The sequence below is a fragment of the Periplaneta americana genome, chromosome 16 (assembly GCF_040183065.1).
Source record: "Periplaneta americana isolate PAMFEO1 chromosome 16, P.americana_PAMFEO1_priV1, whole genome shotgun sequence".
Lineage (NCBI taxonomy): Eukaryota > Metazoa > Arthropoda > Insecta > Blattodea > Blattidae > Periplaneta > Periplaneta americana.
Window position 1 is genome coordinate 76036233 of NC_091132.1, and position 18081 is coordinate 76054313.

General features: G+C 36.4%; 1 protein-coding gene across 1 annotated transcript; it reads right to left on the minus strand.

Moving 5' to 3' along the window:
• Positions 1–237: 237 nt before the first annotated feature.
• Positions 238–17459, minus strand: LOC138716482 (uncharacterized). Its single transcript, XM_069849616.1, has 5 exons — positions 17380–17459; positions 15074–15114; positions 12631–12790; positions 3851–4175; positions 238–1170 (listed from the first exon to the last, which is right to left on the minus strand). The coding sequence occupies exons 1-5, from the start codon at positions 17413–17415 to the stop codon at positions 434–436; spliced, it is 1299 nt and encodes a 432-aa protein (XP_069705717.1). The 5' UTR covers positions 17416–17459; the 3' UTR covers positions 238–433.
• Between the last annotated feature and the right edge of the window lie 622 nt (positions 17460–18081).

Below are 18081 nucleotides of genomic sequence, written 5' to 3' on the forward strand. Positions count from 1 at the left end.
AAGCTGTATTTTTAAGTTCACAGAAGTAGGTATTGTGTCATGAAATATGTTCCATATTGTGATAGCTTGTGCATTTGTGCAAGAATATTAGTATATTTAAAGTTTAAAAAATACACTGTAATTAACGAGGCTTCTTTATTATATAATCAGCGTAATGAAGTTCAATAATAATAATAATAATAATAATAATAATAATAATAATAATAATAATAATAATAATAATTTATATTGCTTTAGAAATACGGTTCTTCTTGAGGCATTCACTTAAGTGGGAAATGTATTATTTCAAAACTGGACACTGCTTAACGAGACTTCTTGATTATGCAATCACCTTAGTGAAGTTCAGTAATATAATATTGGTAATAATAACCACAATAATAATACGTTATTAAAATTACTTCGATGACTAATGCCTCTTATATGAATGCTGCCTTCAACAAAATCCGAAGCGACAATACCCAGCCTTTGGATCGAAATAGGTGAACCAGTGACACTGTCTTCTCTTCATGGTGAAATATGCGCCGTATTTGAGACACATGATGTATTTAGTGCAGTCACTGTAATCCGGCATGGCTCCTTCACTGGTGCACTGCAGCCCTTGCTGCTGCGGCGTTACCGGTCCCACGCTGCCTACAGTCGACGTAGTAGTGGGAGTGGTCGTTGTCACAACTGGTGTTGTAGTTTCCTCTGTAGGTTTGGGCTTCCGACAATTCGGTACCATTGATTCTGGGAGACACGCTTTCCTATCAGGGTCGAAGCCATAACCCTCAGGGCAAGTCTTCTTAGTTCCAGCACCGGTAGTTCCGGCCACACATTCTATGTAGGAATTACAATTATTGTCTGGGTCTAGAAAGCGGCCTCGTTTTTCGGTACAACTGAACTCGCACGATTGTGTTTTGTCGTTGAACGTTAGAGGGTCGGGACACTTCAGAACGGTTATTACATAGTACATCTTGCCATTCTTGGGTTTCTTGGGAAGGCAGATCACATAATAGTTTGATCTTCCCGGTAAAGATAACGGCGCGTTGTTGGTTGCAGTGCAGGGGTTTGCGAGGGGCGTGCATGTTGGAGTCTTTTCTTGCGTACCCGCAGCCTGCGTTTTGTCTTTCTGATCTGGATCCACAGCAGTACACGATTCAGTTTTGACATTGTATTGTTCATCACAGTCCACTGTAATTAAAATGATTAAAAAACGTTAAATACAAGTGATAATAATAATAATACTTACTTACTTACTGGCTTTTAAGGAACCCGGAGGTTCATTGCCGCCCTCACATAAACCCGACATCGGTCCCTATCCTGAGCAAGATTAATCCATTCTCTATCATCATATCCCGCCTCCCTCAAATTCATTTTAATATTTTCCCATCTACGTCTCGGCCTCCCCAAAGGTCTTTTTCCCTCCGGCCTCCCAACTAACACCCTATATGCATTTCTGGATTCGTCCATACGTGCTACATGCCCTGCCCATCTCAAACGTCTGGATTTAATGTTCCTAATTATGTCAGGTGAAGAATACAATGCGTGCAGTTCTGCGTTGTGTAACTTTCTCCATTCTCCTGAAACTTCATCCCTCTTAGCCCCAAATATTTTCCTAAGCACCTTACTCTCAAACACCCTTAACCTATGTTCCTCTCTCAAAGTGAGAATCCAAGTTTCACAACCATAAAGAACAATCGGTAATATAACTGTTTTAATAATAATAATAATAATAATAATAATAATAATAATAATAATAATAATAATAATAATAATTCTTTATTTATACTGGCAGAGTTAAGGCCATAGGGCTTTCTCTTACACTCTACAGGTCACAAAGTATACAAGTAGTTAAAATTTAAGAAAAAGTTAAAAATCTGAATATTGACATATTACAAAAAATAATAATAATAGCATAATAAAATCGACACTAAACAACATGAAAATAATACCATAATAGAAAAAAAGAAAGTAAAATACATTGGAATATAGTAAAAGCAACTCTTTTAGAACAAATGGTTAATATGGGAAACGCTAGGAAGAATATAACAAAATGGAATGTAATAAAATAATAATAAAAAAGAAAAGAAATACGAAAATTAAATAAAATTCACAATAAAAAGGCTATGATAAATTCATTGGCTGATAAAGGGAACAAAAAGGGGAAAGGAAGCCTATATTTTTACAAAACTATCACAGAGAAAAGGGCTTATAACTGAAAGGAATCTGAATTGAAAAAGTGCAATTTTAATAATAGTCTTATTTTAATGAAATTAAGCAGTAGCCTATATGGTCTGATCTGGTCTAATCGTAGTATTGTTGATCGGTCAGTTGGCCAGCCAGTCCAGTCTAATTTAATCCTATTTGGTCCTGTATAGTCCATTCAGTCAGTTCAATTAGGCTTTAAACAGTAGTAAATTTCGTTCTCACAGCAAGTTTTCGTCAGGTTAGTGATGGGCAATGTGGATTTATTATAAAAGTACTGTAGTGTGCTCATATGCACGCCATTGACATAAAAATGAAATAAGGAAGTAGAGCTCTCATTATTTTTTAACTTCGGTAATAGAAGGTGATATAAGTTAACAACTGCCAAAACTCCGCTGTAGGAGGTTACTAAACCTTACCGCTGCGCTGTAGGCGGAGTCGGAGTTTTCCTCCATTAATCTGAACCACTGTCGCTACTGATTGACAATTCATCTGATGCATCACTGCTATCAGTTAAACATTCTCCTAACGAAATTATTTTGTCAGTTTCACTGTCTATTGCATTAGCACTAGAAAAATATTGTTCTTTGTTATTTTTAACGTAATCAACACATTTCTTACACTTGTCTTTTTCATATTATGTGAAAAGGCGGTGACACAGTCGTTCCTTTACGTTAAGTGGGACCCAATTTCTGTTACAAAAATCCAACTGAAAAAAACTGGGGACAACTGACTAACCATTTTAGTCTGTCCCTTTAAGTAAATGAAACCAATCAAAACAATAAATGTTCGCTTTTAAAGCACGAAGGTAAATAATGTTTATGTACGCGCTACTTGACGGACCGCGAGCAGTCAGACATAAACTTAGTGATAAAATGTTGTTGACTCATTCTATTAACATGTTTTTTTTTCAACATAAAGTAGAATCTATTTCGACGATTTCATACACTGCAACTACTCACTTATCTCTTCAAGAAAGAAATTTTATCACTGATTGATTTTCTACTTCAAAACATATTTTCCCACACTACAGTAGTATAAAAGAAACCTCAATTAAGAATATTAAAGATATATTTTTTTATTAATTTGTCCTACAAAATAATATATGTAATGTTGACAATTAATATTTGAGGAGAAAAATTCGCTCCGGCGCCGGGGATCGAACCCAGGTCTTTGGTTCTACGTACTAAGCGCTCTGACCACTGAGCTACACCGAATTCAATCCACAGCACCGGACCGAACCCTCCTCCTTGAATGTTTCCCTTTTGGCTTGACTCCAAATTAGGCATATATGTTGACGTTTTATGTTCAAGTCAACTGCCATTATGCAAGAGGTGCACTCAGCTGAGTGACTTGGCCGGGATTCCGCAGTTATGTGCACAGTAATCTGTACAGAAATATGCACTGCTAGCTATGGGCCTATTAAAATATTTTTTTTATTAATTTGTCCTACAGAATAATATCTGTAATATTGACAATATTAATTGTCAATATTAGAGATAATATTCTGTAGGTCTGTAGGACTGCTGCGAAGGCAAGCGAGTGACTAACCCAAACACCCCTTGGCATAACTAAACGGACTCGCCTGATCCAGGCGCACATATCCGGCGACTGCCAGGACTATATAATCGTATTGTAGTCTATACACAAGACAAGTAATACTCACTCGAATAGTGGATTAAGTTCTTGTCGCACATATGGAAGCGCTTGCAGTCGCTGGGATCTGGGAAGAACCCGGGCGTCAGACAGAGAAAACTTCCTTGCTTGTCGGAACCCTCGCAGACCTGAGGGTCTGTATTGCAGGAGGCCTTGCTGCAGCTCATGTCTCCGTCGATATCGGAACAGGTCACGTTGGCCACAGCGACGAGGCCCTTTCCTTCCATCCTCGAGCACACTACCATGTGGTTGCAGTCCTCGCAGTAGGGTCCAGACATCTTGCACTGTCCGGTGGGCGTCGTGGCGCGCGCTGTGCGCACAGGCAGCGGCTTGCACTGCAGAGTGAGAACAGCGGGGCGGTGGGTCACACTAACACTGTCATCAATTTTTGTTAACAAGTTTCTTCAAAAAGTGTAGTATAATGCATATATTTTATCTTTCCACTCTCGTGGATGTGGAGTTGACGCCGTAGTGCATAAAGCAGCTGCACACACGCAGATAAAATGTATGCACTGAATATTGCGTATTCCATAGATGTCGAATACTGCCACCAAGCTGTAAACTTTAACGGATTGTTTGCCTCCGCAATTACTCCCTTCTCTTGTAAGGATTCAACATAAATTTTACGACTAGTGGAGTGAATATAATTAAGTGCCGTATTACCACAGTCTAGTATATACAGTCACGAAGCTTTAGTTTTGAGGGTACTAGGAACAAAAGACTGTGCAGGTACTATTTCGCATTGTCTGCAATGAGGAGATAGTAGCGATCCTAGTGGTTAGCAACTATCTATGGATGCATATTTACTACGTATTGAGCTTCGTGACTGTATATACTAGACTGTGGTACTACTTTCTTCTCCATTTTATAATTATTATTGTGTGCTGTATGATAATTTTAGAAATTGGAGAGCCTATGAAGAACCTGTCAGTTTACTTACTATCGATGAGAAAAACATTTGTTAAAGAGAAATTATGTACACACTTATTTCTACATTTCGCTGCTATTTAAAATTTTTGGAAGCCCGAGATTACAGCACACCAGGAAGGGTACGAGTATACCAAAGAAGAAGTAGAGAGACATACTCCCTTGCAAACATGAGATCTGTTATAGTCTACCAGACTGAATCTCTGAATCAATGTCTTGAAGATTAAAAGAAAAGTGAGTTTAAATATACAGTGTATAAGGTGGAGTGAAATAGCTTTGCAGATTTTCAGAGCGAATAGTTCATGTTGTGTATAACAAAAACTATAATATTATTTTGGCGGTCAGTTCATAGCTTTTTCAGAAAAAAAATGTTTCCCACCCAAATGTTTAACAACCTATTATTCAGTAACTATTGCCAGTAGGATCGTATTTTTGTCCATATCGATAGGAAATATAATAAAATTAATTTATCCCTCTGGCGTATTTCAATAGTGTGAATGGTTTTCGTGTAAATTTAATTTTAAAAATCTCTAATTTCAAGCCACTGCACATCTGTATCACGAGCAGGGTGTGTTAGGGGGTGGTGTTGCCTGACTGCTGAAACTGAAACTTAATTTTCTAATTATTAACCATGAATTTAGTCACAAAACGTAATATAGATTTTATATTAATTTTAAGTGTACCCTATCGTTCCTTTCAATCTGGAAGCACAGTCTACTATATACAGTCACGAAGCTTGAGTTTTGAGGGTGCTAGAAACAATAGACTGCGACGGTACTATTTTGAATTGCCTGTAATGAGGCGATATTAGCGATCCTAGTGGTGAGCAGCTATCTAATGTTTGCATATTTACTACGTATTGAGCTTCGCGATTGTATATACTAGACTGTGCTACAAGGTTATTTCACTTCCACTCTGTATATTACTAATACTTACTTACTTACTGGCTTTTAAGGAACCCGAAGGTTCATTGCCGCCCTCACATGAGCCCGCCATAGGTCCCTATCCTGAGCAAGATCAATCCAGTCTCTATCATCATATCCCATCTCCCTCAAATCCATTTTAATATTATCTTCCCATCTACGCCTCGGCCTCCCCAAAGGTATTTTTCCCTCCGGCCTCCCAACTAACACTCTATATGCATTTCTGGATTCGCCCATACGTGCTACATGTCCTGCCCATCTAAAACGTCTGGATTTAATGTTCCTAATTACGTCAGGTGAAGAATACAATGCGTGCAATTCTGTGTTGTGTAACTTTCTCCATTCTCCTGTAACTTCATCCCTTTTAGCCCCAAATATTTTCCTAAGCACCTTATTCTCAAATACCCTTAACCTATGTTCCTCTCTCAAAGTGAGAGTCCAAGTTTCACAACCAAAAGAACAACCGGTAATATAACTGTTTTATAAATTTTAACTTTCACATTTTCTGACAGCAGACTAGATGATAAAAGTTTCTCAACCAAATAATAAGAGGCATTTCCCATATTTATTCTGTGTTTAATTTCCTCCCGAGTATCATTTATATTTGTTACTGTTGCTCCCAGGTATTTGAATTTTTCCACATGTTCAAAGGATAAATTTCCAATTTTTATATTTCCATTTCGTACAATATTCTCGTCACGAGACATAATCATATACTTCGTCTTTTCGGGATTTACTTCCAAACTTATCTCTTTACTTGCTTCAAGTAAAATTCTCGTGTTTTCCCTAATCGTTTGTGGATTTTCTCGTAACATTCAAGTCATCCGCATAGACTAGCAGCTGATGTAACCAGTTTAATTCCAAACCCTGTTATCAATCAGAACTATCGATACTATTATAGTCATTACAAAGTGTAATGGAAGCTGTGGTTTTGGTAGGAAGAAAAGAAATGTGTCCCATATGAAGCTGACGTAACATTATCTTTGTCTACGAGGGACCTGAACCTGCGTCTCAAATGTGGGCAGCCGACTGTACTCCTCTTGCAAATTAAGCTTTCGGGAATAACTCCCTGTAAAGTTAATTTTAGTATTATTTTCTTTTGGTTGTGGTCCTCTTATTTCGTCGCCAAAAGTTGTTACGTGACTGGAAACACATTTGTAAATGCGAGTTGAAGAGCAAAACTGTATATTAATAATATAATTTAATATCCATATCTCTTTTAAATGCCGATTTATGTTAAAATATACCAGTAGGAATGATTACAATGTACATCCTATACCTACCTATGTCATGTAATTTTATGGAAACTAATTAGGGCTACATACAGAGTGAAAAACATTTATAACTGTGCAAATTTTAATAGCTTATTTTTTAGTTAGAATATAACAAAAGTTCTAATATCATATTAGTCCCAAATGAATATTTTCTCAGAAAAAAAAATCCTCCTGAATATTAACATTTTTTTTTTCGCTGTTATTTATATTCGCTTTAACATCTTTGGTCATATCGCGAGTTAATCTTTTAGATGAAATCCGAAGGCCTGTATACTATTGTTGAGACTAGTTCTATTGTTGTGAACTAGATGGCGACTGTATATGTAGTACTGATTTCTTGTGAATATGATTTCGGTGATGAATGAGGCCGGTGATATTCAGGGATGTTATGGCCCGAATTTCCTGGCATTTGGCTTACGGTTGAGGGAAAACCCTGAAAAACCTCAACCAGGAAATTCAACCCGACCGGGAATCGAACCCGGGTCCCCTGCGTAAAAGACCAGCATGCTGACCCTTTCACCACAGAGTGGTCAATATTAACATTGTTTTACTCGATAAGTATTATCCGTACGGCTCTAATTTTTACTCTTTTAATTAGAGAAACTGATGTGAAATGTTTATGGGAGGAGACCTGTTGGAAGATCTAAAGATAGGTGGATTGATGCGGTTACGACTGACTCCAGACTCTTCGTCGGAAGCGCGACATGGAAAAGGATGGCGATGGATAGGGAAAAATGGAGGAAGTAGCTAGAGGAGGCTATGGCTCAACATTGGGCTGTTAGGCCATAGATGTAGTAGTAGATGTGAAATGATTAATCACTTTGCAGTTTTAAAATAAAATGGACGGTTTTCTTGCAAATTAAATAAAGATGAACACGTATCGTTATTTCCTGTCATTAGGAAGTCTGACAACCCTACTGTAGTGACTAAGAGACAGAATGCTGCTATTCAGATCTGAGTCCGTGTGTGTAATCATAGGTGAAGTTGCGACGCGCTGTTGCCAAACTACGCAGAATTTTATCCTAATTTTCTAATTAACCATACACGTAATTACAAAACGCGTAATAGGTTTTCTTTTATTTATTTTAATGTATTTTATTGATCCTTCAATCTGCACAGTTATATAACAGTCTAGTATATACAGTCACGAAGCTCAATACGTAGTAAATATGCATCCATAGATAGTTGCTGATCACTAGGATAGCTACTATCGCCTCATCACAGACAATGCGAAATAGTACCTGCACAATCTATTGTTTCTAGTACTCTCACAATTCAAGCTTCGTGACTGTATATACTAGACTGTGCTTATATCATTTACACTCTGTATAACATCCAACTTCGTGCTCAGGATATTTAAATGGAATGGGAAAGATAACAAAGGTCGTTGAAAATTTCAATTGTGACATTACTCATTGAATATAGTTAGGTATCCATTATGCTGTTGGCGTAATATAACATAGATCTCTCAGCTTTATTTCGTTTATGGTGAAAGTCACGCTTAAAATTTTTCGTCCGAGAAATAATTATTCCTTTGCCGAATCCCAAATTGGTTTGATCCCGAGATATTTGGATTCAGAAACAAGCACGGTAACAACTAAATCTTCTAACGAGAACGAATGTAATTTTACACGTGTGGTCGAGAATACGTAATTCTGGAAACGCAGGCGTCATGTTTTGTATTAAACAAGGTCGTGCAGTCTTTCGAAGATTTACTCTAGGTAAGCTGTCTGTTTGAAGATGAGACAGTTTCTAGCAAAATTCCAAGGATGTTTCTATAGTTTGTTTGAAGAAGATAATGAGTTTTTATTGCATGGTTCAAATTATTGCGTTTTTTGTTTGCAGAAAACCTTCATTTCATATCTCAAATAGTTAACTCACAAGAAATCATGTAGGCCTAGTGTAAAGATTGGTGTCATTAAATGACACAAACATTCTTATTGCATGTACCAAGCAGGAATTAAAATAAATATCTAGCCTGTATTTTTAAATCGGTTGTTTAGCAACTCCATATAAACCAACGAGATGTAGGCCTTATTTCGAGAGATGAGTTACAGGACTAGCCATGAATTACCTGACATTCGCTTTACAATTATATTGAACAGATCTCGAAGAATTCAACCAGTTAATCATTGCAAGCATCCACACTCGTATGCAGCTCGGATTAGCATACAAACGCACTACCGTCTTAGCTATGCTGGTGGCATAAATAACTATTATGCAGGGTTTACCAAATTTTTGACATAGACGTTATCATCAGTATCTTTCTTCCTCCAAGTTATAAAATTCTCATTTGCCTGATTGTTAGGGGGCCTACTCTAACTTCCTACCTTTCAGATATATATGACACAATGTAACAATTAAGTGTCTTTGAATTCCTATCCAACATCAAAGGCAACTAGCGCCATCAGTCGAGGCTTAATATATAACTATTTATTAACTATCTTGAGGAATGCAAAATGGTAGAGCTATACATAGGGTATCCCAACAAGAACGCCGGATTTAATAATATGAATAAATGTAATAAAACAGACAACAGCGTCGCCAAATCAACAAGACAAAAGCGCAATGTCTCAACAATGTCTTGTTATTGAGTTGGCGGCACTGCTATCTGTTTTTGTTGCATTTATTCACATTATGAAATCCGGCGTTCTTGTTGGGACACCCTTTATAATAAAGTACAAAAATATACCCGAAAATATATGCCACTTATTTTTCTATTTCCTTAATGGTTATAATTTATTTCTTTTCTGAATATTTTATGTATGTGTCTGTAAGTTCTAGGGCCTCCAGATATGGAGGGTAGCTGCGAATATATTGAATAAGCAGTCGTGGACAGCCGATAAGGGGTGGTCCTCCAGCTTGGGGATTGGGCGAAGGGCTAACAACTCATCACCGTAAAAAAGAGCTTGTTACGAATCCATACAATACCTTTAGGGAGGCCGAGACGTAGATGGGAGGATAATATTAAAATGGATTTGAGGGAGGTGGGAAATGATGATAGAGACTGGATTAATCTTGAACAGCATAGGGACCGATGGCGGGCTTGTGTGAGGGCGGCAATGAACCTGCTGGTTCCTTAAAAGACATTTGTAAGTAAGTAGATAACAATAATTTCCGATGTTATTGTGTGGTTCTGGATTCTGAACTTTAACAAAAAAAGGAAGAAATTATGGCAGAAACGGCTGAAATGAGATTTATAAGAAGTATCGTTGGATACAGGGGCGTACGCGAGGGGGGGGGTTACCGAGTTTGAACGCTCCACCTTAAACTTTTTTTAAAGTTACATATTTAGATTTCAATATATTTTTTAAACCGATAATCGTTTTTCCTTCTTTAATTTTTCACTGTCAGAGTGACAAAATCTACATCGACATAAGGCATAGTCCTCCTACTCCACCTTCAATATAATCCCTGTGCTTGGTGCTGCGACATAAAAAAAATATTATTTTACATGACAAGTTTTGATCCCATTACATTTTAAATACATTAGAAATAGGTATTTTACAAACTTTTTACATTAGATTTCTCAGTCTCAACAAATATTTTACATAATATTTCTGTTACGTCTAAAGTTTAACAGTATTTTAATACCTACTTTAATTATTAAATCACTTCAAGTAATAGATGTATCGCAACGCTGTTACCGAATGTAGAAGCGTGCTTCACTCGTAAGGCCTGAGTTCCGCAGAACGTATATTTTACTACTTGTAACTTAAAGCGTTTTACTGGAGGCAGCGTGCAGTAAGCAGTGGCTGCGTTCAGCCGGGACAGCGCTGAGGTAGCGTTGAAATAGCGATAGCATTGAACACCTTGCTGACCGACAGCGCTGAAATAGCGGCCTCCATTTTTGGTAGCAAAATTCTTTTCGCTGCAAGCCAGCGAAAGTGAAGAGGGCAGACACCAACCAATGGTGTCTTATATTCCAGAGTAGAGGGAATAATGTCGAGTTTCTTTGTAAACACAGCGGACATTTTGCAATCTGGTCGTTCAGCAACTCACACTGCTGTAACTCAGCGAAAATGAATAGCTGAATTAGTGCTGTCCCGGCTGAACGCCACCAATGTTTCTTTACACCTATTACCCTTAGTGCTGCGGAAAATGGTTACAAGTGCTACTGAATTTACTGCGATTCTGTATTTTTTAAAAAAAAAAGTAAGTCGATTTTCTACTAAATGAAAAGAAATAATACAAAATGCCCAAGGAAAATTCTGTTACTTTTTTGTTAAGGATTCACTCCAGAGTGACATTACCTTCGACCTTGTATTACAAATATTTAGTTGCATAGTGGTTATTTAATTTTTTGTAATATGTCTGATGTGGAAGCATATCATGTAATGACACCAATATTTGGTAATTGCGTGTTTATGATGTGCTAAATAGAAGAAGAACAAAAGAACAGAAAGTATACAGTAGAAGTTATTTGGCCTACTTAGCCTACTATATGGTATGTTCAGTGCTGTACTTGGGCCAGTATGGGCCGGTACGCTGTACCGTCTAAAATAAGAACTCGCTGTTACCGTACCGGAAAAAAAATATAGACTCGAAAATATATGAATTATGTTTAAATAGTCTTTAATAAACTTTGAAATAGAGGATGTCAGCTATTTTAAAAACAATTCGATTTTGATATCTGGCATGAAAGTAGCGGCTGACATCTCATATATTTTGCTTAGACGCTTGTCCATTCGTTGTTTTATCGAAAACCATGGTCTGGCACTTCAGGAGTAGTTGTGATTTGTTAATTTCGAGCTTGCATACCACTGTGGTATTTCTATAAGTAATTAACACTAACTTTATGGCATGGCTCCTCAAGAAATCTGCTACACTCATTCGCTAATTTCAAAAATTGCGTAGATGCCTTCGCATAACACTAATTTAATGATGTGGCGTCTCAAGAATTCTGCTGCACTGATTCATTAATTTTAACACTCGTTCAAACGTAATGCTAGCAGTTTGCTAGAGGAGGGAAATATTGTTACTTTTCGTTTGTTCATGAATCTTGAGTCCAGTTACAGATTATAGATTCTATTTCAATTTCAACTAAAGAATGTGAATGAGAATTACTGTAATAACGATATCAGCATTAAGAAAATAAATACCTACTCTTCCAGTAAAAGAGTTCCTAGGCTTTTGTTCCTAAAAAGTGTTGGGTCACCAGTGTCAACATTTAATTTCTTGCCTTATATGCAATTGAATCGGTTATTGTTGAAAGAAACTAAGTCCACTTTTTAAAATTTTGAGATAATCGAAAAGAACTGTTTTGTGGATAATCTATCGAAGATTAAACCAACATATTATCTCAAAACTTAAAAAAATGGACTTAGTTCCTTTCAACAATAACCGATTCAATTGTGGCTGCGATTTGGAAGGAGGTCTGCAGAGGCGACTGAATGACGAACAAGTATCAACAGTACCCCCTAAAATTTGTTTCCAACTACAGCACTGGGTATATATAGAATCGTCCCAGTCTTGATATCGACCCCTCCCCCCGCCAGATATTATAAATGTATTGTAAAACTAACACGAGCTTTGCTCATACGAATATTCCTGTTTTTTATGTTTTATACACTTAATTTAATATAAATAAATATCAAATATACATATATTTGAGATAAAGACGAAAAAAGACAGCTTTTTGGGTTTCATCTATCATTTTAAATTACTTGTTTGCTTCGGACGCATGTTTTGTCTTCCTTGGCGAAGCTGTAGCCCTCTGGACACGGAACAGTCTCTGCCAAGTAAAATGTACCGTTGTCTTCTGCGCAGATGAGAAACTGGGTGCAGTCGTCTGGGTGGGGTACCACTCCGGCCTCCGTGCAGCTTCTATTGATATCAAATTTGATGTTATTTTTATTCAAGAACTACATATATATATATATTTATATATATATATATATATATATATATATATATATTATTTTACTCGGAGAAATGATATGATGTCAGTATATTTGTGAATGAAAATAATTATGATCTGTTTGGAGTTTTGTTAATTGATTTATTCAATTAAATGATATACGCCAAGTAAAATATCAAGGGACTAAGAACATTAAGTAACTTTAAGGACATTAAAACGTCATGGAAACAAGAAGAATATGTAAGAATAAATAATAGGGAAGTGAGGATTGGCTTGGTGGAGGCTAGGAATATGGAAATTCAAAAACCGGAGGGGTACCTACCGTAGAGAAGGATATCTGCCCCTTTGCGGCATGGGAAAAGACGCGTTCCATATAGTATTAGAATGTCAAGAAACAGACAATACAAGGAAAAAGTGGTTAGATAAAATTTTTTTTGTGTATGAATAGATATTGCAGCATATAAGAAAATATGCAGTACAACTAATATAAGAGAGTTGAAAAAATTAGGCAAATTTTTAATGATAGTGAAGCTGAAATGGGAAGAGAAAGTTATAATTAATGGGGTATTAAATTGATCTTGTAGCGTGTGTGTTTGTTTTTATCCTGCTTACAGAATAGCGTGTGGTAATATAGATAAGTTTAGGAGAGGGACTGTGTTTTGATAGCAGCTAATTGAATGTGTTATGTTTAAAAAAAATATACTGAACTAGTTTTTTTAAGGTAAATTCGATATAGGTGAATAAAATTGTGAAGTAAGGTAGATGTGGGGTAGTATAGAATTGTGACAGGTCTGTCTTACAGATATATGGTGGATGAATAAATATATCATATCATATCATATCATATCATATCATATCATATCATATCATATCATATCATATCATATCATATCATACCATACCATACCATACCATATCATATCATATATCATATCATATCATATCATATCATATCATATCATATCATATCATATCATATCATATCATATCATATCATATCATATCATATCATATCATATCATGTCATGTCATGTCATGTCATGTCATGTCATGTCATATCATATCATATCATATCATATCATATCATATCATATCATATCATATCATATCATATCATATCATATCATATCATATCATATCATATCATATCATACACTTTCAAAGTAGAGAAGGTATTATGATTGGTTTAAATCATATGTCCCGTTAGCCTAAGCTGGAATGTTTACTTTCAACTCTGAAGTTAAAGTTAAAATCCTAGTGAAATGGGTGAAATTTCTTGTGAAAAAATCGGTGTTGTGGTTTACTTTCTCATAGTAGTCTACTTTCAATAAACTATCATCATATTGACATTCTGCAGTATTCTCTCTGCTGCATTGCTACCTGGAATCGAATTGTGGTGCTTTGGTGAAATCCCTAATAAAAAGTATGATAGGAATATTTTGCATGGGGATTTAATTATTTTATAGGCCTACAAGTCTCAGTCAAAATTGCTATCTTTGAGAGTAGAATCTTGAACTTCAAAGACAAGAAATTATAGTGCTGCTAACGAGTTTGTTATTGATATGAGAAAATTTGTATGTACAATGAGATAAGATCAGAATAACTATTTTAGAGTAGGCTATATCACAACATGGAAAAATAAAACAATGCAATATCTACACAAATGTATCCCCATTACGGACGTGAATTGTTATCTTGAATAGGAAGCTGTATAGATAAAGTTACGAATTTCAGTTAATGAACTTCGAAGCGTTAATGTTTTGTAATTTGGGTTATCTCGACGTAATTAACTTAAAAAAATACAATTGAAGCGTTGGGCCAAATAACGGTCTATGTTACAATTTTTCAAAATCGATTTTTTAATGGAATAATACTCTATATAATCTTACGCAGCTGTCACAAAAATTGTTTTTCAATATCTGTACCAGAGACGCTTCTACACGTGTTATAACCATGAATTTCTTGGTTGGAGCAACGGTCTACGATGTAACATTTTTATTCCTCCTGCACAGTTAGCAGATTGTAACGTAGACCGTTATTCGATCCAACGCTTCAATTATATGAAATGTCTTTATCATTTATTTCTGAGTGCATGAACCGGTCGGTCTATCTATCGTCGGTCAAGTAATTCAGTCAGCTTTTCTCTTGATATATTTTAAATATATTGTAATATGAAATGTGCATATCACTGCAAATATGTCAACTGCAGCTGGTTTGTAAAACATGTCTATAGAAATAAACTGAATTACCTGTCAAGTACAGACTCTGAGCTCGTTGCATGTAGCTGCAGCTGAAATAAAGAAATAATAATAATTTATCATAAAGAACTGAGCCTTCAGGGCCGTTTTCATCTTGTAAGGATATTTAACAATATTAGAAACTCAAAAAGAGCGGTACTCCCTGTGATCAGCATAGGACAGAACCTCTGCTTAAGACAACACAAGAAAATACAGCAAGATTTATTTTTCTGTGCATGTTAAGCTAAGTTTAAGATAGCTGTTTCAGAGTTTCATATACGTACGGCAACAAAAATCTCCATTTAATTTCCGGGCGTCGAATGCAAATTCGCTAGACGAGTATTTAATTGGGAACACTAATAATTCTACCATAGTGCAAAATCGTTCGTTTACAAAATAAAACATCTGTAAAGTCTAAATTCTGTTTACTTTGCAATAATTTATAGGCCTATGTATAAATTAAGTTCATCTTTTACACACTTTTTGAAAATTGTACGCATTACTTAATATTGTTTAACCTTATTTAATATAGCAGTCAGATATCTATCTGTAGAGTATTTTTGTTTATTTATCATGTAGTGAACAGTGTAATGAAAGTAACAACACTGTAATTATGACTTGCAGAAATTGGTTTAATAAACCTTAACATTTAGGCAAGCTTACAACAGCTGTGTGCCTGGAAAAAGGTTAGTACAGCCGTACATATTCAGAAAATTTAATATAGGTCTATTGGTACTGTCACGGAATAACTTCGTAGAATTACGATGGGTCATTAGGGTATTGAAGAGATTGAAGAAGCTGACGAACTGGCCAAGAAAGGTGGAAATAGCCCCTATACTGGGCCAGAAACAATCTGCGGAATCAGCAAATCAAGAGTAACAACCGCAGTAAGGACATGGGCCAGAAAGGAAATGGTTAGCTTATCCTTGTTGATCTCTTGGCAAAGATTTGATCAAGAGTCCCAGTCAGCTCTAACTAGATCTCTCATACGTTTAAATAGGAAGGAACTGAAAAGAGCGGTCACATCCATCACTGGACATGGATATTTCAGGAAACATCTACAAACTGTGGGACTCTTTCGTGAAGACCCCATTTATAGACTATGTGGGCAGCATACTGAAACTGCAAGACACATAATCTACTGCTCGAGTGTGAGGCTCTGGAAAGGAGACCAACATATAGATAATTATACAGTATGGACACTTCGCGTCGGTACCTTTGATGTATTTTTTATTTTAGTAGGTTATTTTACGACGCTTTATCGACAACTTAGGTTATTTAGCGTCTGAATGAGATGAAGGTGATAATGCCGGTGAAATGAGTCCGAGGTCCAACACCTAAAGTTACCCAGCATTTGCTCATATTGGGTTGAGGGAAAACCCAGGAAAAAAACCTCAACTAGGTAACTTGCCCCGACCGGGAGTCGAACCCGGGGCACCTGGTTTCGCGGCCAGACGCGCTAACCGTTACTCCACAGGTGTGGACTCCTTTGATGTACCAGGACTGATTTCAATGACCTTCAAACCAGTTTGAGCGTGAGGTTCTGCTTTCTCCCTGGTGTTGGCACTGGCATCACACCAGCTAGCAGTCGACACAGCGGAAATATAACTCATACAATTAATACATCTAGGCACATTATGTACTCAAATAAAATAAATTGGATCAATGAAATAATAAATCCGTCATTAACTGTAGTTACTGGATTATGCAATAAGGTAGGCGATGTTTGGATCCTGTGTCTCACTGCCTGCTGGGTCGCATCCTATAGCTGCGTAGGGTGTGATCCAGCAGGCAGTGCCGTGTCTCAACTCTATTCTCAGTTATTATCTTAGCGTGTGCTCGATTACACTAACCTCTAGCGCTTGAAAGTGGAACTAAACGCCGGCGCACAGAGACACAAAACACAGGAAAATCCGCTCAGTGTCCATTCTTTGTAATCCCTATTCGCTGGGGAGACTCCAGATATTTGGAGCGCTCTCTCGCACAATACGGAAGATCCTTACATAGGAGTGAAAGTCCTGGAGATTATTAAAAATCTCTGTGGAAGATTAATGGGATAGCACAATAACTCTTGAGTCTGACGTGTGAGAGTCAATTAACTCTTTAATACTCCTCATTTATTACTACTACTACTGCAGAAAATTTATCACAAATATGACTAATATATACAAAGACACAGACCTGTGTGTACTGCGTCACGTTAAATACAAAGTTACAAATTTTTAGTCTCTATTTCCAAAATAGTATAGTCACTCTCAAGACTGTGTTATTGATATCCTAAGAACTGTGAATTTTAAATGTGACGGAGCTCATCTTACCAGAATAGAGATAGAGAAGGCTGACAGCAATAACATTTCGGTGCACTTTATAAATTACTTCGGTGACAACTAATCTCTCGCAATGCTATCATCGAAGCACATTAGTTCCCTTATATGCTTCATTATTTCCCTGTACCCAATTGATCAAACAGTATAAAGTCAATAAGGATATGGTAGCAGTTCCCAGTGCAAGCTGCGTTTTACGTTGGCACAGCTGTGTGCAGTACGCGAGGACGAATTTCTACGCCAAGCACTGTAACTGTATTACTGATTTTGCGTTATCCTTTAATTCCTAACGGAAACTTACTGTTCAGGTAACGTGTAGTTAATGAAAATTTTTAAGTCTGGGAATTTTGCAACATGAATTAAATTTCTAAAATTATTACACATATAAGGGAATCACTAGATGTGATTTGCTAGAATGAATGATAGACTAGAATAATGTATAAAAATGTAGACATGACTATGAAATTTTAGTTATAATACTGTTTTAAAAGCTGAATTGTTTTATATACACACACGCACACACGCACACACACACACACACACACAGAACTACGGTTTTTATTTGCTTTCAAAAGGAAATCTTATCGAGTATTTTAAAATATAATCTAATGGTCGACATAATAAACAATCGATCGATTGATCGCCAAGAATGAGTATTTTTCTACAAATATACAGTATTATTAATTAATTTACGGA